This window comes from Lissotriton vulgaris, chromosome 1_1, assembly GCF_964263255.1.
Source record: "Lissotriton vulgaris chromosome 1_1, aLisVul1.2, whole genome shotgun sequence".
Lineage (NCBI taxonomy): Eukaryota > Metazoa > Chordata > Amphibia > Caudata > Salamandridae > Lissotriton > Lissotriton vulgaris.
In genome coordinates, this window is record NC_141685.1 from 942196214 (window position 1) to 942223054 (window position 26841).

Sequence of the window (26841 nt, forward strand, 5' to 3'; positions counted from 1 at the left end):
TTTGGACAGAAAGAGTCAAATTTATTTCAGAGCCTCTATGCAAACAAAACCCCCCATACAAATGAGAAGGGGCAAACCCCGCCCACATTAGGCATGCAGCACCATTAACACTTGCTAAAACAAGACAACAATGTTGTGGAGAGGGAGAGGTCTGTAAAGGGATCCTTTCTGCGCCAGCACTTTGGGGACAAAGGGCATGTGGCATCTTATACGTAGCCATTTTCTTTCTTTCTGGGTCTTCAATGTGCTGACTAGCACAGTGCTCGTTGTAACGGGGAGCTAAATTGTACCTGCGATGTTTAAATGTATTACTAAAGTGATGCCAATCAACTGGTCCATATATATTAAAGACAATTCGATTTAGCACCATTCCGCTTGCCCCACTGCATACCAATGTGTTCACATCAGATCTTTGCCTTTTTGGCACAGGAATGGTGTGAATGGCAATACTGGGGGATCTCTGAAGCCAGAAGGGGGCTGAGCCAGAGAAGATAAACCAGGGCATCATAGAACCCTGAGAAGACCCCGGTATCCCGCTCGGAGTCCTAAATGACATGAGATAGGGAAACAGCCTCAGGGGCATAGAGGTAGGGGCAAGCTAAGCATTATTATGCTTCCCAACCCACAAGAGCTTCCAAAGACACTGCAGATTCCTGGACAGAGGACAAAAGAGACAACAGACAACGAGAAAACAGCAAGGAGCTGAACAGTTGGGGGCAGGATTCAGGAAGGAGAAATGCCTTTTGACAGCTTCAACAACCAATCACGTTATTCTGTGTGGCCAGGGCCCTATGCATGTCCGGTAGGGGCCAGTCTCCCTGGGGTCTGGCACTTAATACAACCTGTGCCTTGGGACTAGCTTTTCCTTAATATACGTAGGTGGCTGCGCCTGCATTGTGGGGCGGGTTGGCATTGGCACTTGAGGTGTCAGGTGGCTTTTCTCATCACATTGCAAGCAAATCTACAACTATGATGACAACCCAACAGCAAATGGCTGCTGTAAAATGGGTTTGCAAAAGCAGTCTCTACCCAGTGGAATCACCCACACATGGACGTGCTTCGGCCTAATTGGCACACCCTTGTAGCCATTGTTGCAATGCAGGCACCAGTACCCCTTTCATCAGTCACAAAGAAACTCTGTTTCTTTGTGAAAGCCCTTGCTTGCCTGACGTTGCTCCTCAGTATTAAAGGTGCCTGAGCCACTAGAAGAAAATCTTTCCAATCATGGGCTTAAGTTGACCTGGTGTGTCAAAGAACAATGTGCCAGGCAATTTGGGTGACAGGGGAGGTGATGTGGTTTATAGCCGTGCTGTCAAAAGGCAGGGAGGGAGAGTCTTCGGGTTTAGACAGCAGGTGATTTGTCGAGTGAAACTTATTTCCTGATGCTTCTGGATGATGAGGTTGTTACGGCGTAGGTTTGAACATGGCCTCCGCTTCCGTAGCCACCAGGGCTCCCAAAGTTGAGTGAACTGTTGCCCATAGACGAGCTCAAGCCGAAGCCGCTGCCGTAGCCGCTTCCGCCACCACTTCCGTACCCGCTGCCGTAGCTGCTGCCACCACCAGCGCTTGAGTTTACAACAGCTGTTGAGGAACAATCAGCGTTAAAGACCAGGTTGTGCCAAGCCGTGAGTGAACAAACACAGAAAATATGGACCAGAGAACACAAGATACTTACACATGCTAACTTTGCTCATGGAATCGTTATTCAATCTGAAAATTGAAGGAAAATAGAATTATTACATTTATGTGCGCATGTATGTGTGTGGACCTCCATAGCATTGCAAAATTCAGGCATTGCATACCAGCGAAGGAGTACAAGAGGGTATTTGAGACAAGGGGCTGTAGGAGTGAGGATACGTGCAGGTCAGGCAAGATTGCTAAGAGGTGGAGATCAGAGAGGTATTGGGGAATCTCTAGAGCTGAAAGGATGGATCTGGTAGAGGTATGGCGATCTTGAGTTACAAGTGACAAGACTTAACAGAACCTGTATGCATATCCCCCAGATTCTAGGCAAGGCCTGCAGCCTGCAGCATGCAGTTAAGTGCACTCTTGTAGCTAGAGGGAGCCATATTAACAATTACAGAGCCTCAGCTTCTTAAAGTAGAACAGCTATTTTTCAACTAATTGTTCTGCAAGAAAAATGAGAAGAGGAAAGATCACCGCTTGTAAAAGAAACTAACGTTTGCATGCAGGATCCTTCTTAAAAGGGAGGACAGGGGCACTGCATGAAGTTCTTTTGTACATCTGCCTGTACGTGGAACAGAAGGTTTGTGGTTCGCAAACATAACTTTCTTCAATAGACAATACAACACAACTACTGTCCAGAACGCGCCATTGGCTGCTCGTCAGGACAAGTTAGGTCTTTGATCGTCCATGGCAGGAAGGCAAGTCTAATAGCGGCGACAACTCAATGCCTGGAGCACTCAGGTGCCCATTGCTCTGCTTTCCTTCAGTTTGAATGTGCATGCTCACAGCTTTTGCTTGGGCCTTGACTCTAGGTAACCTGGGCACCACAATGATCTAGTTTGTCAGACCTCACTTCATTGAGAATGCATGTGAGTGGGAAAAATGCGCCAAATACAACAACTTACCACCTATAATGCAACAGAACAAGCCAGCAAATGCACACCAAAGTTAATAAAATATAAATAAGCTGCTCTTTTGTACTGCGAGGGAGATTTGCAAACAAAATGAATTACAGTTGTGTAAATGCAACAAGCATCGGAGTAAGGTGAAACTCATCTAAAACTAACATTCTCTAAATGTGAAGTAGAAAAGATCGATTACACAAGATAGACTTCCTCCTCTAGCGACAATTGGTAAGTCCTTTTTTACGAACATACTCTACTTGCATTTTGCATTTGGGGTCAAACCTCTGGTTATAGGGCTGCAGGGCCGGACTGTGTGATGCACAGATGATCATAGGGTACATACTTCTGGCAATGCTTATTCCTGAGTGCAGCAATGCTATAAAAAACACTGCCACACACAACCCACCTGCTCTCCTCTCCCTCCAAGAGTTTCCTGTAGGTGGCAATCTCAATGTCCAGGGCCAGCTTGATGTTCATCAGCTCCTGGTACTCGCGCGCCTGTTGAGCCATGTCCTGTTTGGCCTTAAGAAGGGCAGCCTCCAGTTCGGCCAGCTTTTCCCTTGCATCCTTCAGCGCAAGCTCACCCCGCTCCTCAGCTTCTGCAATGGATGCTTCCAGCTTGGCACGCTGAAGAGAAACAACAACAAGAAGGGGTGACTGGTCATAGTCTTCCACAGACCTATGGCCACTTCAGACAAAATAATACATGAAAGTCCCCCACCCTCAATTTTCAAATCACATGCTCATGTATCTTCTTCTGCTAAGGCCTCATGGAAACACATAAAAAAGTGTCCCTGAATGGAAATCATTGTGCAGTCTGACCATGTAGGGAATGGCCTCTTCTTTTAGCTGAGAAGCAAACCTCGCCTTTCATGGCTCAGCTCCAACCCCTCTCCTTTCCTCACTGCTTCCTCCCTCGCTCACCCTTTCCTGACTCCTCCTGTCTTATATATATAACATCTTTATTTAGATATATAAAACATATCTCCTGTCTTCTTTTTTCAGTTTCAGAATTGGCATCGAGGTCTACATCTCCAGATGTACTGCACAATCCGATTATTTACTGGCCCACACAGGGAGCTTGGATCACCGGCTAGTCCAAGGGGCTCTCGGATGCAGTGTGGCCAAACTCAGTCAACCATAGGGCATAGGCAGCTCCAGCAAAATGAGTTATTTTTTACCAGATAGCTACACCTACCAAACTGCTTATACTTTACTGGCTCAGCACAAAGGTGAATAAAATCAGATTCATATGATGATGGTATATCGTGCCAATTCTATATGATTTTATTACGCATGCTACAAACAATCTGGTCCCATGAAGCTCTTAAAAGCTACGTTTTGATCTGATGAAATGGTATTATTCAGGCATTAATCGCTTAGGCTACCACTTCAGCTCCTTATCGCCATCAAAGACAACATACCAAAACAATGGCTCTGTGTGAGTGTTTTTAATATATTACTAATAAATGACAAAAGACGTGTATGGTAGTTAGAACAAGTTCAGTCATGTCCTTCCAGTTCACCAATGCATATTTCTCCAAACAAAGTTTTCTGTATTGTTCTGTATGTTTTAGTGGCTTGGCAGCCTCAGCGCCATGATTGTAATGTTTCTACTTGGCATCATCACCCAATCTGGCCAGCGGCATCTTACAGTTTGGTTTGCACCTGAACTGTGACTGGATGTATTTGTGAACTCTTACCAAAGCCACTAGTAAACTGCCTAAAATCTATACAACACATTCCGCACACACTCAAGTAAACAAGCTCAAGCAATGGAAACAAAAAGTAAAATAACAGGTGGGATTCTGTCTGACTGAAAGACCCAAAAAACAGCTAAAGGAGCAAAGTGCATTTGTGCCATATAAAATAGCTTCCAGGCGCTTACTCGGCTGCCCTGAAACATCCACATTCAGAAAGAAGAGAAGGAACTGCAGCGTTTAGCTCTCGTGATGACTGCCACGAGCACGTGTTGCACTGAGATGTACCCTTCTTCAAGATCCTAACCTCTTTAATGAGGCTCCTCCGCTACGTTTGAGGGCCCTATTAATAATCAGCTTCAGGCTCTCGCTGGCCCATCAAGGGTATCCTTCCTTTTATTACCACCTCCTCCCCAACTGATGAAAATAAGCATGGCAGCTATGATTCCATCCATCACTGACAAGAGCAATGAAAAGCAGCAAACTGGCCACTTGCCAATACTCCGGAAGCCATGACTTCTTGGATCCTCGCCCGTTTACTTCCACGACCTAAACGGAGAATCGTATGGAGGTTATCCAGAATGACTGACTGACTGACTGACCGATTTCCTGGCCCCCTAAAATTGGAAGGCAGAGTCGCACTGCTCTACAGGGAATTTGGGTGAATTTCTGACAGTCGGAAGGACAAAATGGCTCGAGTAGCGTCTGTCACACATCAAGCTGATTGACTATCCCAGCCTTACAGGCCTTTCCTAATTCCTGACATGTTGGTCGGTCACTACATATGGAAAGTCATTGGCTTTGTAGAACACTGGTTCTTTCAGCACGAACTTTAAGAAGCAGCAGTTTTGGCAGTGGCATTTTTCTTTCCGACGGCAGCTAGACTGGCACTATCAGTTCCGCTTTGGTGGCTATGTTTGTCTATGCAAAGACCTTTGGGGAACCCCTCAGTCCCCTTATTCAAATGAACATTTTTATGAACACCCTCCACTTGGTCGTGCATGTCAATCACTCTTCCTACCCTAGCAAGTCTCAGTAATCATTAGCACAATATGCACTGTACTTTCTGCAAACGTTTAAGGGGGTTACTCTTTACTTAGGGAATTATGGCTTTGGCCCTCAGCACTGAAAATGAGGTCCTTTGGAAACATCCTTTAATAGGAGCCATAGAACTCCCCTTTATTCCTATCCGGTCGAAAAAGAGAGGAACTTCATTCAAGTTAGTCCTCAGTAAAGAACATATTTGGGAACTTGAACACACATTACATTTGGGCCTCAACAACACTTCAGCATGCCAATCCTGTAAAAATCAATGTGGCTGACAAATGGTTCTGGGAAATTGGGATCTTCAGTATGTTACTGTAGGTCAGCCTCCAAGCCTTTTAGAGAACTGACTGCTAGGTTCCATCAAATGAGGCAGCTCATCGACGGGGAGGTCGCTCTGATATCAGGTGATGAACAGCACTTCTTGGCTAAATAGATAGATGCTCAGAATCAGCTTCAAAACCCTGCAAAAGCTGGACTCCAAAGCAGCTAGAAAAAGCTACAAAACCCTGCAAAAGCTGGACTCCAAAGCAGCTAGAATCAGCTTCAAAACCCTGCAAAAGCTGGACGCCAAAGCAGCTAGAATCAGCTTCAAAACCCTGCAAAAGCTGGACGCCAAAGCAGCTAGAATCAGCTTCAAAACCCTGCAAAAAACTGGACTCCAAAGCAACTTTGTGTACGTTTCAGTGACTACTTCCACCTCGTCTCAAGAAACAAGAGTCAAAGGGAATTTGTCCTCAGCCTTGAAGAGGCTGCCCGAGTCCGACAGGTTCTTATCATAACAATGGAGGGAAGAGCTTTGTTGAATTCGTGTAGGACTGGTCATTGCTAGATTTCACAGTCAATCTTTGTCAGAAAATATTCAATCCGCTCTTCAAATCACCATTTTAATTGTTCTTTTTGACCCCTTCCAGTTCAAAACCTGACATTTTTCTTCAGCCTGACCTTGCGGCCAGGAATCGATATAGATAGATAGAGATAACCCACATATGCATTAGGAAATGGTGTGCCCAGAGACATTTTAATGTATTGGCAAAGTGGCCAATTGCCCAGGGCCTCCAACTTCCGTGTGGTCCCTGGGAAAGTAAACTTTCTCTTTATCTAGCTCACCTCTGCCTATTTCCACATCTCAGCCTACCTTTACTTTTGAGTCTGTCTTGATTTTCCCAATGGCATTTTAAGACTATTGGGTGGAAATGTAAACACATATTTCAACAATTTTTATCTTTTTCCCGTTTCTTAAAGTTCGTTTGGCATCATGAAGCCTTCATTCAGCAGAAAAGAGCCTATACAATTGCAAAACAGGGGCCCAAACTGTGTCTTGCCCAGGGCCCCAAAAAACCTTAAGACGACACTGGACGTGCACTTTACAAGGTTCATCCTTGGACATGGGCTAACAAGTCCAGCAATATTAAACTTTTTAGGACTCAAGACTAAATAGTAGCCCATCCTAGGGGCTCAGATGTACCCCTTCTTCCTTGCAACTGGTCACTCTACGTCTCTCTTGCCCAGATCAAACAGTATTTTTAATGTACCTGCTGCAACCTTCTTTCATTAAATTACTTAACTTTACAGAAAGCCTGACATCTATTGCTTCAGAGATTCCACCTTTGTTATCATGTCATGTACTGTGAAGCGCTCTGATACCCTACGGCAGAGGTCTTCAATCTGTGGGGCGCGACCCCCAGGGGGGTCGTGGAGTCCTGGGAAGGGGGTCGCAGATTCTGTTGGAGCGTGCAGCAGTTCCTGGCGTCAGGCTGATTGAGGCCGGGTGATCACGGTGGAGGCCTAATTCACGCCTCATTATCAAGTAAAGGTCTTCTGAAGACCTGTGAAGTACTCGGGTGTGCCTTTCTGTGTGTCCCGAAGCTGTTTCAGCCGGGCTCACTTACACGTGCTGGGGAGTGTGTGGAGGGGGGGGGGGGGGGTTGGGGGGGGGGGGTGTCTGGGGGAGGAGGCTGTAGCCCTTTGAGTTCAATCAATGGACTTAGCTGTGGGGTTTATTTTTATATTTAACGTTTTATATAGCGCTAGCTTAACCCGTAGGTATCAGAGCGCTTTACAAACACATAGCAAACAGCAGAAGGACATTACAGTCATTGGTTCAAGTCCCACATACCTGGCGCCTGTGCAGGAGAAATGTGCCTGAAACTGTTCTTCACCGTGAGGTGTTTATACAGCCTGTCTGCCCCCCCCCCCCCCCCCCAAGCAGGGAAGCACAGAGATGCCCTCCCATGAGAGAGGAAGAAGGAAGAAGACACAGAGAGATACTGACCCCACCCCCATGAGAGAGGCACAGAAAAGGTGGGTGGATGAAGGATGAATGTATGTGTGGATGGAAGGATGAAGGGTGGGTGGATGGATGGATGGAAGGAAGGATGAAGGATGGATGGGTGGATGTAAGGATGAATAGATGGATGTGTGAAAAGGTGGGTGGATGAATGATGAGTGGATGGATGTAAAGATGAAAGGGTAGATGGATGGATGAAGGATGAATGGATGGATGTGTGAAAAGGTGGGTGGATGAATGATGAGTGGATGGATGTAAAGATGAAAGGGTGGATGGATGGATGAAGGATGGATGGATGTGTGAAAAGGTGGGTGGATGGATGGATGAAAGGGTGGGTGGATGAATGATGAGTGGATGGATGTAAAGATGAAAGGGTGGATGGATGGATGAAGGATGGATGGATGTGTGAAAAGGTGGGTGGATGGATGGATGAAAGGGTGGATGGATGAAGGATGTATGTATGGATGGATGTGTGAAAAGGTGGGGGATGAATGATGGGTGGATGGATGGATGGATGGATGGATGAAAGGGTAGGTGGATGGATGAAGGATGGATGGATGAAAGGGTGGATGGATGAAGGATGTATGTATGGATGGAAGGACAAAAAGGTAGATGGATGAAGGATGGATGTATGGGTGGATAAAAGGTTGCATGGATGAATGATGGATGCATGGATGGATGTGTGAAAAGGTGGGGGGATGAATGATGGGTGGATGGATGGATGAAAGGGTGGGTGGATGAAGGATGGATGTATGGATGAAAGGGTGGATGGATGTATGGATGGAATAATGAAAGGGTGGATGGATGAAGGATGGATAGGTGAAATGGTGGATGTATGGATGGAAGGATGAAAGGGTGGATGGATGAAGGATGGATGTATGGATGGATGGGTAAAAGGTTGCATGGATGAATGATGGATGGATGGATGTGTGAAAAGGTGGGTGGATGAATAGATGGGTGGATAGGTAAAGGATGGACGTATGGATGGAAGGATGAAAGGGTGGATGGGTGGATGGATGTGTGAAAGTGTGGGTGGATGAATGATGGATGGATGGATGTGATGAGGTCTAACAGGCGCATTTATGGTTGTCGATAGTTGTTGATGATGAGGAGTACCAGTTTCTAGAATCTTTTGTCGTAAGGGGGTCCTTACGCCTAAAAAGGTTTTACAAGGGGGTCTCAGCATCAAAAAGTTTGAAGACCTCTGCCCTACGGGGTCTAGTTCGCGCTATACAAAACACTGAATAAATAAATAAATAAATATCGCGCCCCGTGGCACCATTAATCCTAGAGTGTGTATCTTTGTCATACCTCCTCCCACCCCACATGCTACACGTGATTAGACTGCACCCAAGGTTTCTTGTGGTAATAAAATACGCATGAGTTCTGCATGCACCACAGCCGCGACCCTGCCCTGTACTGTGCCTCTATTCATCTGGACGCCTGGACATGAGAAATCCCGGTTCTGTGTAAATCTGCAAAGCAGGCACTCTACTGAAGAGTGAAGTTTAAAAAAAGAGCAGAAGAAGGTGTTGCCAGACCTAACAGTTCTGTCGCGTTCCTTCCCTCCAGCTTTTCTGCAGGCTTTGTCTCACCTGTGGCAGCCATCTTGTTTCCCTGTCTCTAACGGTTCTTTTTTGCTTTGCCCCAGGCTGGCATCTCATTGCCTGACAGTGCTGCACGGTATTGTAATATTTTAATGGAGGAAAATTGGACACAATAGAGAGCAGGCTTTACCTTGTGTCAAGTGAAGCCCTCAGTCTATGCATTATTCACAGGTGCCCTTTGAGGAGAAGCTTATGTTGTGAGCAGGTGCTCCACCCTGCCCGAAGCACACCGCTCAGGGAGCGTGAATGAAGGCGGGGCCCTCGAGCAGCCTGCTGCTGCCTGCCTCCTGTCCCTTCCAGGCACCATTATCGCTAATCAGACAAGCTCTTCAGCATCCACTCGACAAATTGCTGAAAGCTGGAGGGCGAGGAAAAGACGGCAGGAGCTCCTTGGGTTGGCAGCCGCTTAAAAGGCAGCGGTTTGTTCCGAAGCAAGATGAAACTGGAGGGGAACAGCCCATCACACCCTGGGTCGATTGAGATGCCAATAGATGCATAGTAAACAAATGGTTGAAAAGTCACCATCCCCCAGATGCATCAAGAACCCATTTTGCTATTCCTCAATAGCAAAAAATAACAATTTGCTATTAAGCAATAGCAAAATGCAATGCATGAAGAAATCACTAAAAAAATAGCGACTTCTTAAAATTCCTTAATTGCGACTCGCAAATTGCGAGTCGCAATTAAGGAATACCTCCCCATTAATTACTATGGGCCTAGAGGCCCAAAGGAATGAATGGGAAGACATTCTCAATTGCGAATCGCAATTAGCGAATCGCAAATTGAGAATGCGATTTCAAGGGTGCAGTGGTGTCCAAAGGACACCCTGTTGCACCCCTGAAATTGATCTGTGCACATATGTTGCACACACACATGCCCTTAGGGCAGAGGTCTTCAATCTGTGGGGCGCGACCCCCAGGGGGGTCGTGGAGTCCTGGGAAGGGGGTCGCAGATTCTGTTGGAGCGTGCAGCAGTTCCTGGCGTCAGGCTGATTGAGGCCGGGTGATCACGGTGGAGGCCTAATTCACGCCTCATTATCAAGTAAAGGTCTTCTGAAGACCTGTGAAGTACTCGGGTGTGCCTTTCTGTGTGTCCCGAAGCTGTTTCAGCCGGGCTCACTTACACGTGCTGGGGAGTGTGTGGAGGGGGGGGGGGGGGTTGGGGGGGGGTGTCTGGGGGAGGAGGCTGTAGCCCTTTGAGTTCAATCAATGGACTTAGCTGTGGGGTTTATTTTTATATTTAACGTTTTATATAGCGCTAGCTTAACCCGTAGGTATCAGAGCGCTTTACAAACACATAGCAAACAGCAGAAGGACATTACAGTCATTGGTTCAAGTCCCACATACCTGGCGCCTGTGCAGGAGAAATGTGCCTGAAACTGTTCTTCACCGTGAGGTGTTTATACAGCCTGTCTGCCCCCCCCCCCCCCCCCCCCCCAAGCAGGGAAGCACAGAGATGCCCTCCCATGAGAGAGGAAGAAGGAAGAAGACACAGAGAGATACTGACCCCACCCCCATGAGAGAGGCACAGAAAAGGTGGGTGGATGAAGGATGAATGTATGTGTGGATGGAAGGATGAAGGGTGGGTGGATGGATGGATGGAAGGAAGGATGAAGGATGGATGGGTGGATGTAAGGATGAATAGATGGATGTGTGAAAAGGTGGGTGGATGAATGATGAGTGGATGGATGTAAAGATGAAAGGGTAGATGGATGGATGAAGGATGAATGGATGGATGTGTGAAAAGGTGGGTGGATGAATGATGAGTGGATGGATGTAAAGATGAAAGGGTGGATGGATGGATGAAGGATGGATGGATGTGTGAAAAGGTGGGTGGATGGATGGATGAAAGGGTGGGTGGATGAATGATGAGTGGATGGATGTAAAGATGAAAGGGTGGATGGATGGATGAAGGATGGATGGATGTGTGAAAAGGTGGGTGGATGGATGGATGAAAGGGTGGATGGATGAAGGATGTATGTATGGATGGATGTGTGAAAAGGTGGGGGATGAATGATGGGTGGATGGATGGATGGATGGATGGATGAAAGGGTAGGTGGATGGATGAAGGATGGATGGATGAAAGGGTGGATGGATGAAGGATGTATGTATGGATGGAAGGACAAAAAGGTAGATGGATGAAGGATGGATGTATGGGTGGATAAAAGGTTGCATGGATGAATGATGGATGCATGGATGGATGTGTGAAAAGGTGGGGGGATGAATGATGGGTGGATGGATGGATGAAAGGGTGGGTGGATGAAGGATGGATGTATGGATGAAAGGGTGGATGGATGTATGGATGGAATAATGAAAGGGTGGATGGATGAAGGATGGATAGGTGAAATGGTGGATGTATGGATGGAAGGATGAAAGGGTGGATGGATGAAGGATGGATGTATGGATGGATGGGTAAAAGGTTGCATGGATGAATGATGGATGGATGGATGTGTGAAAAGGTGGGTGGATGAATAGATGGGTGGATAGGTAAAGGATGGACGTATGGATGGAAGGATGAAAGGGTGGATGGGTGGATGGATGTGTGAAAGTGTGGGTGGATGAATGATGGATGGATGGATGTGATGAGGTCTAACAGGCGCATTTATGGTTGTCGATAGTTGTTGATGATGAGGAGTACCAGTTTCTAGAATCTTTTGTCGTAAGGGGGTCCTTACGCCTAAAAAGGTTTTACAAGGGGGTCTCAGCATCAAAAAGTTTGAAGACCTCTGCCCTACGGGGTCTAGTTCGCGCTATACAAAACACTGAATAAATAAATAAATAAATATCGCGCCCCGTGGCACCATTAATCCTAGAGTGTGTATCTTTGTCATACCTCCTCCCACCCCACATGCTACACGTGATTAGACTGCACCCAAGGTTTCTTGTGGTAATAAAATACGCATGAGTTCTGCATGCACCACAGCCGCGACCCTGCCCTGTACTGTGCCTCTATTCATCTGGACGCCTGGACATGAGAAATCCCGGTTCTGTGTAAATCTGCAAAGCAGGCACTCTACTGAAGAGTGAAGTTTAAAAAAAGAGCAGAAGAAGGTGTTGCCAGACCTAACAGTTCTGTCGCGTTCCTTCCCTCCAGCTTTTCTGCAGGCTTTGTCTCACCTGTGGCAGCCATCTTGTTTCCCTGTCTCTAACGGTTCTTTTTTGCTTTGCCCCAGGCTGGCATCTCATTGCCTGACAGTGCTGCACGGTATTGTAATATTTTAATGGAGGAAAATTGGACACAATAGAGAGCAGGCTTTACCTTGTGTCAAGTGAAGCCCTCAGTCTATGCATTATTCACAGGTGCCCTTTGAGGAGAAGCTTATGTTGTGAGCAGGTGCTCCACCCTGCCCGAAGCACACCGCTCAGGGAGCGTGAATGAAGGCGGGGCCCTCGAGCAGCCTGCTGCTGCCTGCCTCCTGTCCCTTCCAGGCACCATTATCGCTAATCAGACAAGCTCTTCAGCATCCACTCGACAAATTGCTGAAAGCTGGAGGGCGAGGAAAAGACGGCAGGAGCTCCTTGGGTTGGCAGCCGCTTAAAAGGCAGCGGTTTGTTCCGAAGCAAGATGAAACTGGAGGGGAACAGCCCATCACACCCTGGGTCGATTGAGATGCCAATAGATGCATAGTAAACAAATGGTTGAAAAGTCACCATCCCCCAGATGCATCAAGAACCCATTTTGCTATTCCTCAATAGCAAAAAATAACAATTTGCTATTAAGCAATAGCAAAATGCAATGCATGAAGAAATCACTAAAAAAATAGCGACTTCTTAAAATTCCTTAATTGCGACTCGCAAATTGCGAGTCGCAATTAAGGAATACCTCCCCATTAATTACTATGGGCCTAGAGGCCCAAAGGAATGAATGGGAAGACATTCTCAATTGCGAATCGCAATTAGCGAATCGCAAATTGAGAATGCGATTTCAAGGGTGCAGTGGTGTCCAAAGGACACCCTGTTGCACCCCTGAAATTGATCTGTGCACATATGTTGCACACACACATGCCCTTAGGGCAGAGGTCTTCAATCTGTGGGGCGCGACCCCCAGGGGGGTCGTGGAGTCCTGGGAAGGGGGTCGCAGATTCTGTTGGAGCGTGCAGCAGTTCCTGGCGTCAGGCTGATTGAGGCCGGGTGATCACGGTGGAGGCCTAATTCACGCCTCATTATCAAGTAAAGGTCTTCTGAAGACCTGTGAAGTACTCGGGTGTGCCTTTCTGTGTGTCCCGAAGCTGTTTCAGCCGGGCTCACTTACACGTGCTGGGGAGTGTGTGGAGGGGGGGGGGGGTTGGGGGGGGGGTGTCTGGGGGAGGAGGCTGTAGCCCTTTGAGTTCAATCAATGGACTTAGCTGTGGGGTTTATTTTTATATTTAACGTTTTATATAGCGCTAGCTTAACCCGTAGGTATCAGAGCGCTTTACAAACACATAGCAAACAGCAGAAGGACATTACAGTCATTGGTTCAAGTCCCACATACCTGGCGCCTGTGCAGGAGAAATGTGCCTGAAACTGTTCTTCACCGTGAGGTGTTTATACAGCCTGTCTGCCCCCCCCCCCCCCCCCCAAGCAGGGAAGCACAGAGATGCCCTCCCATGAGAGAGGAAGAAGGAAGAAGACACAGAGAGATACTGACCCCACCCCCATGAGAGAGGCACAGAAAAGGTGGGTGGATGAAGGATGAATGTATGTGTGGATGGAAGGATGAAGGGTGGGTGGATGGATGGATGGAAGGAAGGATGAAGGATGGATGGGTGGATGTAAGGATGAATAGATGGATGTGTGAAAAGGTGGGTGGATGAATGATGAGTGGATGGATGTAAAGATGAAAGGGTAGATGGATGGATGAAGGATGAATGGATGGATGTGTGAAAAGGTGGGTGGATGAATGATGAGTGGATGGATGTAAAGATGAAAGGGTGGATGGATGGATGAAGGATGGATGGATGTGTGAAAAGGTGGGTGGATGGATGGATGAAAGGGTGGGTGGATGAATGATGAGTGGATGGATGTAAAGATGAAAGGGTGGATGGATGGATGAAGGATGGATGGATGTGTGAAAAGGTGGGTGGATGGATGGATGAAAGGGTGGATGGATGAAGGATGTATGTATGGATGGATGTGTGAAAAGGTGGGGGATGAATGATGGGTGGATGGATGGATGGATGGATGGATGAAAGGGTAGGTGGATGGATGAAGGATGGATGGATGAAAGGGTGGATGGATGAAGGATGTATGTATGGATGGAAGGACAAAAAGGTAGATGGATGAAGGATGGATGTATGGGTGGATAAAAGGTTGCATGGATGAATGATGGATGCATGGATGGATGTGTGAAAAGGTGGGGGGATGAATGATGGGTGGATGGATGGATGAAAGGGTGGGTGGATGAAGGATGGATGTATGGATGAAAGGGTGGATGGATGTATGGATGGAATAATGAAAGGGTGGATGGATGAAGGATGGATAGGTGAAATGGTGGATGTATGGATGGAAGGATGAAAGGGTGGATGGATGAAGGATGGATGTATGGATGGATGGGTAAAAGGTTGCATGGATGAATGATGGATGGATGGATGTGTGAAAAGGTGGGTGGATGAATAGATGGGTGGATAGGTAAAGGATGGACGTATGGATGGAAGGATGAAAGGGTGGATGGGTGGATGGATGTGTGAAAGTGTGGGTGGATGAATGATGGATGGATGGATGTGATGAGGTCTAACAGGCGCATTTATGGTTGTCGATAGTTGTTGATGATGAGGAGTACCAGTTTCTAGAATCTTTTGTCGTAAGGGGGTCCTTACGCCTAAAAAGGTTTTACAAGGGGGTCTCAGCATCAAAAAGTTTGAAGACCTCTGCCTTAGGGCATGTGTGTGCGCAACATGAAACTTTGAAAAATGCACTTTAGTGCATTTTTCAAAGTTTTTGCAAATTACCTTGAAGTTCAACTTCATGGTAATTTGCTAGCCCTATTAGCGAAATCGCTATTTTTAAAACTTTAATGCATTGCATTTAAGGAATCTCAATTTGAGATTCCTTAAATGCAAGTCATCGCAATTTTGCGATTTCTTAATTTGCGATTTTTGCATTCGGGATGATGCATCCCAAATGCAAAAATATACCTGTCGCAAAGAGGCAGATTCTGAGAATCTGCCCCTTGCAAGCGGATTTAACCTTGATGTATCCATGCCCATGTCCTTTAGCCTGGTCATTTCCCTGCCTCCTGCTGCTTCCTGAGACCTTATATATTCTCTGACTTTATTCTAGCTGCCCTTCAATCCTTACTACTTTTCTAGTCCAAATTCAGATTCCTCTGTGCCTCCCCCCTCTTGAAGACTTCTGTACCTTACCAGTGAGCGGGCACATCTGGACAGGATGGTTCCTCAGCATACCTTTTGGACACTCCCAAACACAGACAAGCTCCTCTCGAGAGGGCTACTGTATAGAGTAATGCCCATGGCTTCAAGAGTGAAACCATTAAAAAATGGGAATATGACCTCTCGGCGCAAAAAATGTCTCACCAGGTAATGTCTGGGATAACTATTAGCTTTTTCAGCTCCCTCTCCCCTCCTTCACTCTCTTTGCTGTAAAAAATAATTGCTCTTAAACACGCTCCCAGTCCTCCACCATCACTTTTCCCTGCTTCGTCTCTACCCCCATTTGTTGATGTCCTGAATCGTTGTTGCGAACTACTACTTTCGTACAACTACTTGCTTTGTAGCCAGGTCTACACTAAATAAATCATATATATACACACATAACGCCAAGACAGGTTAAATTATATCAAATCAGTTTATTGTGCTCGCCTATGAACAACACGAAAATTGAGACTGATGCTCAAGCCTTTAGCGGTGCCTACTGACAGTGAGCATGTATGGTTTATTTAGGTTCTCTTCAATATAGACTCCCTCTCCCACCTGACGGAACACGCCTAAGAGTGAGAGATCGATCAGTGTAAGGACTGTGGTGCCGCTACTTATTGTTCCTATCTTTACACCTTTCTATGGGAGTTGATGGTGACGCATGCTGACATTCCTCTGTGTGTAGAGTTCTATAGATGGTAGAAATGCTCAGCGGAACAAATCTACAGCTAAAAGTTCTGTGCAACCTAAAAATTGCAAATGCTCATCCATGTGGGGCATCCAGAAATTGAGTACCACCGTGTTTGTTAATAGTGTCATCATTTTTTTGTGTTCTTACTACCCCAATATGTAATTAAGACAATATATAAAAATCCCTATTCTGCCCAAAATTGATAATAAAAATCATCTTGTGATCACAGTACTCTTGGAGACACTTTGCAAAGGCTGTCACCACTGCCCTGCCAAATCTTTTGTTTTCAGGAATCTATGGACTGTTTGTAAGGCTGGAGAGTTATCGCACTGCCTTACCTGGTTCTTGACATTTTCGATTTCTGCCTGCAGCCTCTGGATCATGCGGTTGAGCTCGGAGATCTCGTTCTTGGTGGAGCGAAGGTCATCTCCATGCTTGCCGGCAGTCTCCTGCAGCTCTTGGTACTGGAGTGGGAGAAACAAACAGCAATATAACCAGGAGTCTTGCATTAAACCACGCATAGCATGTTACCACAAGAAGGCTGCAGCTTTAGAGATGGCCCTCCAATAGGGTGCAGGGTGAAGGCATGGAGAGGAAATGTTTTCGGCCACTTTCAAAGTACTGTCTAGATCCCAAGCTCCCGGAGAGGCAGCCAACTGGTCTTTTCATGAAACTGCCAGTCTACAAATTCTTAAGCATCATCTATTTTCCCTCAGGAGGGTTTACTTACTTGCAACACCAGATCATGTTAGAAGAAGCAGATGAAAGAAATGTAAAAGGAAGAGAAAGGACTAAGCATAGCTTACACTGGAATCCTCTGGTTTTCACTTCTCCTTTCAGTCAATTAAGCGTCATTGTGCCCATTGGAGACTGAAACAAGGAGTGAACGGAGGCCTAAACCACAATAGACTGGTGCATGTGGTCTAGACATATAGTTCTTAGGAAAAGCAATTTAATGCTGCTACAAAGGTGGATGCGAAGGGAACTTCAAAGATATCACTGGCTATGATGCAAAGGTCTGCAATTTTTATAGCCAGCTGTATACTCCTGTCCATTGCACTTACCTTGGATTGGTAAAGGCCCTCAGCTTCGGCCCGACTCCTGTTGGCAATATCCTCGTACTGTGCCTTGACCTCAGTAATTATGCTGTTCAGGTCCAAGGCTCGGTTGTTGTCCATGCTGAGGACCACAGAAGTGTCTGAAACCTGTGTCTGCATTTCAGCAAGCTCCTGTTGGTGAATAACGGCACAATCAGAAGGGCGGTACTCCACATACTAAATGGCTGACCTATAAGGAAATCAGCAGACTAGATCTTCTGGAAGACCAGTAGGACTCGGACAAAAACAGAAAGAAGTCAGCTTACAACCATACACATGAACTAGTATTCAGACCAAATGACTGGGAGAGGCTACAAAATATCCCGTTGTGATTTGTTCCTAAAACAAACCCAAACCTCATTAATCATTTCCCTCTACATGTAAACTGATTGTGACACATTGAATCCCTGCCTCCTCCCACTCTTTACCCATCGTTAGAAGTACAGCTCTAACTCCAAGATCTCATTGGTGACACTGATGTACTATGCAAGGCCCAGTGCCAGAATGAACCACACTAGAAATGGGATTGTAAGCTCTACAAAGAGTCAAATCCTACACTGTTTAATACATTTTTGTCAAGTTTTGGATATGCTCTCGGGTCAGGGAGCATGTGAAAAGTGCACGCTGGTTTATTGAAAATTGAATAATTTGGTGATATTAAGGTTGGTGCTTTGTTTTGTGCTGGAGCGGTCCACTGTCCGAATTGTGTTGTAACAAAAAACTGTTTAATACATTGTTGGCCTTACCGCCTCGTAGACGGCTCTCAAGAAGTTGATTTCATCAGTCAGAGCATCCACTTTGGTCTCCAGTTCCACTTTGTTCATGTAGGCAGCATCTACGTCCTAAAACAATAAAAAGTGGAGATCAGCTTGCAACAGGTTGGATCCATTGTGGGCTGCTGCTGTACTGCGCAACCTCTGTTCCATATGCCATTACTACATGGGCAATGCATAGGAAGTGGCTTGGTCTGGAAAGGCCAGTGGTAACACAAATATTCTTCGTCCTTCGTGCCTACCCTTTGTAGCCGGCAAACCACTGCCCTGCCTACCCATCTCCAAAACAAGAACACCTTTCAAGTTGTGGTTGGTGTGGGAGATTGTGAAATATCCTCATTAGATTGCATTAATTCCATTATTTAATTAAATACAATATATAAATACTATGTGTACACAAAAAGCAGGTGATTATATGTATGTATTTATACAGTCAGCCAACAGAAGCTGGTTCCCCTGACACTTGTGAAAGCGGGCTCGCTGCGAGGTATAGAACTTCTCTAATAATTCACCAAATCACTTCCTCTAATATAATTTCAACAAACATGTGGTAGCCCAAATATTTGAAGTGTGACAAATGTATTAATTGCAGCGAAAACGCTCGGCACGTTTCGGACTGGATTTATTCCTTGTTCACGGGTATTAATACAGTAAATAAGTATCATTATACCTGTACAATAAATACATTCATCAAATTAATACAGTGGATGATAACAGTAATTTAAAAATATGTTTTTTCCTTTTCTAAATTAAGTAAATTTATAAAGAAAAAAATAGTTTATCTGGTTTACATGAATATTCGTCTTGATTATATTTAATTAAAATGAACTGTTCGTTTATTAAATAGGTTGGCAAGTAAATTAAAACATTGCAATTACGGTATTAAAATATTTATATTAAAAAGCATAAAATAACATTGAGAAATAGAAAAAAAAATAACTCAGATGACATCACGTGATGTAGATATAGGGATGAAGGATTAGCTTCCTGAGTTTCTAAGAGAATTCCTTGCTGTTTCTTGGGACACATGGCGTTGCCCCTCAGTCTGTGTGAGACCACTGGCCTCTAGGCCCCTGGAGAGTTTATCCCCACCTATTGACATTTTTATGTGTTTAACTTGATAGAACCCGTCGCTTTGAATTTTGATACTTGTAGTTTTTCTCCAATATAAAAAAGGAGAAACACAAGCACCAAAGTGCAAAGCAATGTCTGCTAGAAAACCCAAATTGGCTGAACACTGCCCAAGTTACTTGAGAGATTTATGAAAGCAACTAACCCTTCTCTCCACTGATAACCATGAAGATTTCACTTCAAGCATTTTTCCTACAAGCCCATTCAACTTTCCCCTGAGCACCCTGAAGCTGCCTCCATTTTGACTGGTACTGTTCACTATGGATTGGCTGCCCATTCGAATGGCCTTCGCCAGGGTCATTCGCATCCTTAATGATAACAATAACATGTTTCATTCAAGTGGAACACTCACCTTCTTCAGCACCACAAACTCATTTTCTGCCGCTGTGCGCTTGTTGATTTCATCTTCATACCTACAGGAAGAGAGCAAGGAAGATATTTAATAATGTGCATGGCATTAAATATGGAACTTGGGATACGGTGAAATGAAAGGTGGACAGTGGCACTAAAAGCCCGCCTCATCCTGAGGTGGAGCATGTCACACGTTGGATGTATTTATCAAATCCGGCAATCGATGGAACAAGTGGCAGCCATGGATTGCCCAAGTCTGACCATCGATGGAATGTGCGGCATCCATGGAACGCCCAAGCAGCTTAGTTTGTTTTCCAGTGCTCTAAACAACCTGGTCAGTTGACCACTTGTGAAACAAGGCTTCTGAACTTTAAGATGGCACTCAACTCTCCCATGAGAGTCTTAGCAAACAACTGTTGGGAAAGGAGCAACAATTTCTTACCTGCTTGTCTGTGTGGGTATCCAGGTAGCTCCATAAACCAGTTATGCCTTTGTATGTCTTTCTGCTAATCTTGAGAGGCCATCCTTCTCTTCCGGCCCTAGCGTCTGTCAGAACCTTTGTTCCTGTAGTACCAGTGTGTTGGCTCCTTTCCTTCTCAGGCCCAGATTTAAATGGGTTATATGAAGAAAGAGGAGGGTGCATCATCCCCTGTGAACAGAGTCATGTGACTGGTTGTGCCCTGGCCCTACCCGACATGTAGCAGCACCAGTCAACCAGAAATCTCATCATTGTCCTGTATGCCTGTTGCCCTCAGAGACCAAGCGACTGAAGCTCTTGGCCCCATGTCATGGGATATATCATCATCTGGCCAAGAGTTTTAGTCAACAGCACTTTCTATTCTTGGTCTTTTTTGATACCTTTGAAAATAGGGAACCTGCGACTCGCAGAATGAAAAGTGTTCTAGGTGAGGCTAGGCTGTGGCAAACACCCTGGGGCAGATTTACAAGGCCACTGCGCCACTTTTGCGTCATTATTCCCATGTTAAAAATTACGCAAAAGTGGTTCAAGGAGCTTGTAAATCTGCCCGCCTGGTACTTCCTGGCTGCAAAGAGTGTTACCTCGGAATGAATGACCTTCTTTCGGTCTACACCCATCTTGAATGCTATCTGACCGATGCCCAATGCCACACCCATCTTGAATCCTATATGATATGCCCAACTCCATCGGGCCCTGCCTCTCCTTCAACCATGAAAGGAAGCAGCCTCTGGCTCCCGGCCCTTTTGTCCCAAGAAGTGCGAGACTCAAACTGCGCCAGGGTGTAGATTACAGAACCTCCTGTTGACTCTCCCCCGAAGGCCGCACCCTGGAGTTAATCCACGCAGTTTAGTTTTCGTTCATGTCAGTTCCTGCCGTGCCAGCTCACATATTGTTTTTCTCTTTCTCACTCTTTGTGTCCCCCTCCCCCACTGAAACCCACCCGCCCTACTTAAAGGGCGTGGCTGTGGGACACAGGCTTTTTTCTGGTGCCTTTGGCAGACTCCACTGCGGTTGGATGTGGTATTTTGTTACCTGGGGCCTGGGAAACGGAGGCAGGGCCGTGTGTCCTGCCCACTCTTCTTGGTCTTCGAGAGCTTTTCTCCGTTCCCTTTTCTCTTCTGTCAGGGTGCGGCCCTAACCTAAGGGATGGGCCCATGAATAGCCGGTCCTTGAAGTCACGGGTATACGTCATCCAGGTGCGCTCTTTCTTTCTGTGGTGTACCTCACGTCTCTGACGCAACAGGCAGCGCACAGCTCACGTTCACCACCTGAGTACAACTGAGGATCCCATAACGGAAACGGCAATTTTCTTTCATTTAAACAATAGGTCTTCAACTATTAAAATGCCATCGTTTAACGAGTGACCAAATGTGTATGTGACTATATCGTCTCTGTCAGGAGCCCTTTACAATTCAGTAGATTTTTTTTAAACCACAGCAAAATCACTGGAATAATCTGGAAAAATCTCCAGACACATTTGCGCTACGTTTCAACGATTACTGAAATGCCTAACGGTTCGTTTACTTTTTTACATCCCTAATTGGCAGAGCTTAATGAAGCAGCAGCGTCTGCAGGTAGCATGGTAAGAAAGATGCGTCTTCGTCAAAAGCTCGGGTTTCCCTCAGCCACCTCTCCGTGTGGCACAGCATTTGCACTCAGTGCGGTGCCAGCTCTGGGAACTCTGCCTCCCGCGTGCCCTTCGGAACTGGTTCATCCAGTTCACCAGGAAGCTGACGAGAAGCGGATCTGGGGATTGTAACTGTTTGAGGAGCACCTGCAGCCTTTCAGCCGGGCCACGCCCTGCCTGGTCGGAGAAGAGTTTGTGCTACCTCAGGGAATGTAAAACCGTCTCCCTTCTTCCCTACGCACATCAGCGGACAAGGTGAAGGAAAACGCGGGGGGCTGCACTGTTACGGAATAGGGTGTTATAAAAGGCCATGACTCTAAAAGGTCTACCCAGCTTTCATTGGGTCCTCAGCAAGTCTACTAATTTCACGACAGGGATGTCATCTGTGGGCGAACAAGGGGCATATTATCAACAACTAGCGATATTTATCCCTAAATAAGCTTAGCGAATTTTTTTTTATCAACGCGCATCGCCGGATTTTATCGCAGAGATAACATGCTATTAACGACGTTTATCTCCAAAGCGATAAAATATCCGGCGATAGCGGCGAAATGCGTGAATATCGCTGGAAATTCAGCGATATTCAGGCATTATTACTAATAGGGACTTAACCTGAACATCCACCTCCCATTGGATATACAGGCTAAGAAGTGGTCTGAGCAGGCGTTAGGATTTGGCGATATTAGCGCTTAGCGTGAATATTTAATCGCTATGCCTGCGTTGATAATAGGCGATATCGATGTTAGCGACTGCTTTCAGTCGCTAACAGGTTGGGTACGCCCACTTTGCCTGTCATTAGCGATAAATATCGCTGACATGCAAGGCGGGCCCCAAACCTCTCGATATCACCTATAAGCTGTCGCTAACTGATGTTAGCGACAGCTTGCTAATAGGGCGATGAAATTATCGCCGCTTTGCGCCCTAAAATGGCCGCAAAAGCGGCGATAATTTTATTTCGCCTGCCTTGGTAATATGCCCCAAAGTTTTATGGCTATTCAGATAGCAGGCACTTCGACAGAACCAAAGCGCCTGGGAGGCGTATTCAATGTGTGCCTATGTGTATTCATGTTGTGCCTCGCCAGATAAGACTGTAATAGTTCTCTACGGACACAGTGGGCCACCCACCTCCATAGTTTCTATATCGTCACTGGTACACGTTGTTGCTGAACATTTTGCATTTGTGCACACAGGAAGTGTCCCAGGAAAGGCACATATACCCGCCCAATTAATGGCCTCTGTGTGAAGATGGTGGTTCTACTGTACCTGTGGAACTGAATCAGAGTTTGACACTGAGTTATGACAGGCTAGTGTGTGCCGGCCACTTCCTTAAAGACACACCCTGTGTAACTACCAGAAGGTCTAGAAACACAGCAATCACGAATCAATCAGCATCAACACACACAAGAATCACCATACCAACCCACTCTGCATAGTAGCAGCCAACTACTTGCTTTTATCGCCAATACTTCTCCTGCTTTGCACTCTCACCCAGGACTGTAGTTCCTCTTCTTCAATGCCCATCAGTACATATGCTGCAGAAAAGCCTCAGGGCAGCAAATCCTAGAGGCTTCTCATGATATAAAACCATGTATGAACATTTCTATCACCATCAGAAACACGAGCAATGCATAATTTGTACACACATGCACACCGTGTGTGCCTCTCTCGAACCACTTACTTGTTCTTGAAATCCTCCACCATATCTTGCATGTTACGGAACTCCCCATCCAAGCGGCCCTTGTCATTGTTCAGGGTATCTAGTTGTCGCCGAAGGTTGTTGATGTAGGTCTCAAAAAGTGGGCCCAAATTGCTGGTCTTGGATGATTTCTGGTTCTGCAGCAGTTCCCACTTGGTCTCAAGCACCTTGTTTTGCTGCTCCAGGAACCTTACCTGTTAACAGGTTGGTCAAGATAAAAGAGCATTTTCGAGCATTAGAAACTTAACCTTAGGCCTTTTAGAGGAAAGCATTGAGATAAGTAGTTAAAGAGCAAAGGAAGAGCAGAAAGATGCATGGCAGCTAATAGGGCACAATCTTGGACCATTCAAGGAACACCCAGGGTGCCTCATTACGCTTAATATGGACAGAACAAAAAACTGCCCTCAAAATGTGTGTATTATGAAGTAACACTACTTGGGTTGTGAGCTCCATAATGGGAAACACACGTTTCTCTCTGAGTTTGGGACATATCAAGATAAATGACCTAGTAAACATACTTTTCTTCCATGCTTTAACCATTTTTTGTGCTCTACTATAAGTTGGATCGGGACCCTTCGTAGGTCCAACTTACACAAAATTAATAATTGTTAGAATTAGAAGGGCAAAAAATAGTTACACTTAATAGTAATGTCAAATGACCTCAAAAGTCAGAGTGTCATCCTGGAAAGAATCGTGTATGCTCTAGTTTATAGTGTATATAAAGTGGAAGAATAAAGGTGGTATGATCATAAAAACCAAGAGAAAAACAACTGATCTTATGACACTGAATAGCAGAATGGGAACTGCTATTTTTTCTTTGTAGAGTGAGTGTTAAGTCTTTAGATTAAAGATTTCTTCATAACAAACATAAGAATCATAGAAGAAAAGTTGACACGTGTTTCACTCAGACTGGCTGTGTGTCCTTGTGCTTTCTCAAGGTGATGAATGGTTTCAGCTTGCATTTTTTTGGGATGGGTAGTCTGGCTCTTCAATGGTACTGCATTACGTGTTTGTTAGGGATTATATGCAGTGTTGCATGCAATAACAGTCAACAACTGTATCCATGTCAAGAATCACAAGTAAGACTATTGAGAACAGATGACACACACCTTTTTCATTACCTCTAGAGAATCAGGCCAGCTATCTGAGCTAATTAGTGTCTACAACCACTTTTCGCATTGAGAAAGCTCATGGGCATTCAGAGCGAGTGGACCTTCTACAAGACGATCCTTATGGTCCTAATGACTGTTTGTGGGAGAAGAGGCCCGTATAGTGTCCAAGCCTCATGCACTCTATTGCATATGCTCTCATGGACTGCTTACAGAACAGGTGATGCTCTTCTCGGAGATACAGCCTGGGCACCACTTCTTGTAAGCATCTCAGGCCGCCATTATGGATGATTCACAGCCTGTTACATGACATGATGGCTCTTTCGTGGCAATTAAGCACTACTTGCTGGCCATGTAAGTATACATGAGAGCTTCTACTGCAGGCTGGACACAGCTTTGTGGAGGGTTTAAGGCTGTACAAATCTGAAACTCATAAGAGATCAACCAATGTTTGCACCAGCAGTGACAACCCCTGTCAGACATAAGCACACTTGTGAAACTGTCTACAGAGATGGTCCAATCTCAGAATGGAGCACAGGGAGAGAGGAGAGGCACAGAGAGGAGTGTGGGCAGTGTGTAGGAGGCAGTATGGGCACAGTGTAGGAGGAAGTATGGGCAGAGTGTAGGAGGAAGTATGGGCAGAGTATAGGGGCAGAGTTTAGGGTGGAGTATGGGCAGAGTGTAGGATGGAGTATGGGCTAAGAGCAGGAGGCCACAGAGCAGAGTGTAGGGTGGAGTATGGGAAGTGTATAGGGTGGAGTATGGGCAGAGTTTAGGGTGGAGTAGGGGCAGAGTTTAGGGTGGAGTATAGGCAGAGTGTAGGGCTGAGTATGGGCAGAGTTTAGGGTGGAGTAGGGGCAGAGTTTAGGGTGGAGTATGGGCAGAGTGTAGGGCTGAGTATGGGCAGAGTTTAGGGTGGAGTAGGGGCAGAGTTTAGGGTGGAGTATGGGCAGAGTGTAGGGCTGAGTATGGACAGAGTTTAGGGTGGAGTATGGGCAGAGTGTAGGGTTGAGTATGGACAGAGTTTAGGGTGGAGTAGGGGCAGAGTTTAGGGTGGATTATGGGCAGAGTGTAGGGTTGAGTATGGGCAGAGTATAGGGTGGAGTATGGGCATAGTGTAGGGTGGAGTATGGGCAGAGAGTAGGGTGCAGTAAGAGCAGAGTGTAGGGTGGAGTATGCACAGAGTGAAGGGTGGGATATTGGCAGAGTGTAGGGCGGAGTATGGGCTAAGAGCAGGAGTGCACAGAGCAGAGTGTAGGATGGAGTGTGGGTAGAGTGTAGGGGGCAGTAAGAGCAGATTGCAGGGTGGAGAATGGTCAGAGTGTAGGGTGGATTGTGGTCAGAGTGTAGGGTGGAGAATGGGCTCAGAGCAGGAGTGCACAGAGCAGAGTGTAGGATGGAGTGTGGGTCGAGTGTAGGGTGCAGTAAGAGCAGATTGCAGGGTGGAGAATGGTCAGAGTAGGGTGGATTGTGGGCAGAGTGTAGGGTGGAGAATGGGCTCAGAGCAGGAGGGCGCAGAGTGGAAGAAGGGTCACGTGCAGGGCGGGGCGCGAGGCCTGCTCCAGGCCCAGTACCTCTCACCTTGTCGATGAAGCATGCAAACTTGTTGTTGAGGGTTTTGATCTGTTCTCGTTCCTCCTTCCTCACAGTCGAGATTTGGGGGTCAATTTCCAGATTCAGTGGGGTCAGGAGGCTCTGGTTGATGCACACTTCCTGGATGCCCGCCGGCCCAGCTCCACCGCCGTAACCAGCACCATACCCGCCTCCAGCCCCAAACCCACCGCCGAAGCCGGCCCCGCCGAAGCCAGCGCCGCCGGAGCGGCCGCTGCTGACCAGGGTGGCGGACCTCCTGCTGACCATGGGCATGCTGCTGAGGCTGGAGGCGCTGTTGTAGCTGGAGCGCAGGGCCGGCCCGCTGCCCACCCGGATCTGCCTGGAGCCGCCCATGCTGCCCATGCTGCTGGTGCTGAAGCGTCCTCTCTGCATGATGCCGGAGATGGATGGGAGAGACGAGCCGACGATGCTGCAGGTGTGGAGGTGAAGGAAACCCTCTGCAGCGGCAGTGGGCGGCTGCCCCTTTTATCTACTCCCCGAGCGGCTCTCCAGTGCAAGGGCAGCGGCAGGGGATCAGTTTACAGCATTTCAGGGCTGGGTGTGGCTGGCACTGGTCCACCCTTGCAACCTGCTGAATGAGGGCACCGCCGAGTGCCCCGCAGAGGCACACGGTTCAGAACTCACAGTCACAGGTGTGCACAGAGGGACATAGCGCACACATGCACATGCACAGGAAGGAATACACAC

The 26841-nt window shown here is 46.5% G+C and overlaps 1 protein-coding gene across 1 annotated transcript; it reads right to left on the reverse strand.

The window, feature by feature from the left end:
* On the reverse strand, positions 1-26841 carry LOC147748236 (keratin, type II cytoskeletal 7-like). Its single transcript, XM_086959160.1, has 9 exons — positions 26122-26841; positions 23414-23625; positions 19632-19692; positions 18122-18217; positions 17343-17507; positions 16617-16742; positions 2998-3218; positions 1676-1710; positions 1-1581 (listed from the first exon to the last, which is right to left on the reverse strand). Exons 1-9 carry the CDS (start codon positions 26524-26526, stop codon positions 1373-1375), a joined length of 1530 nt encoding a protein of 509 aa, XP_086815286.1. The 5' UTR covers positions 26527-26841; the 3' UTR covers positions 1-1372.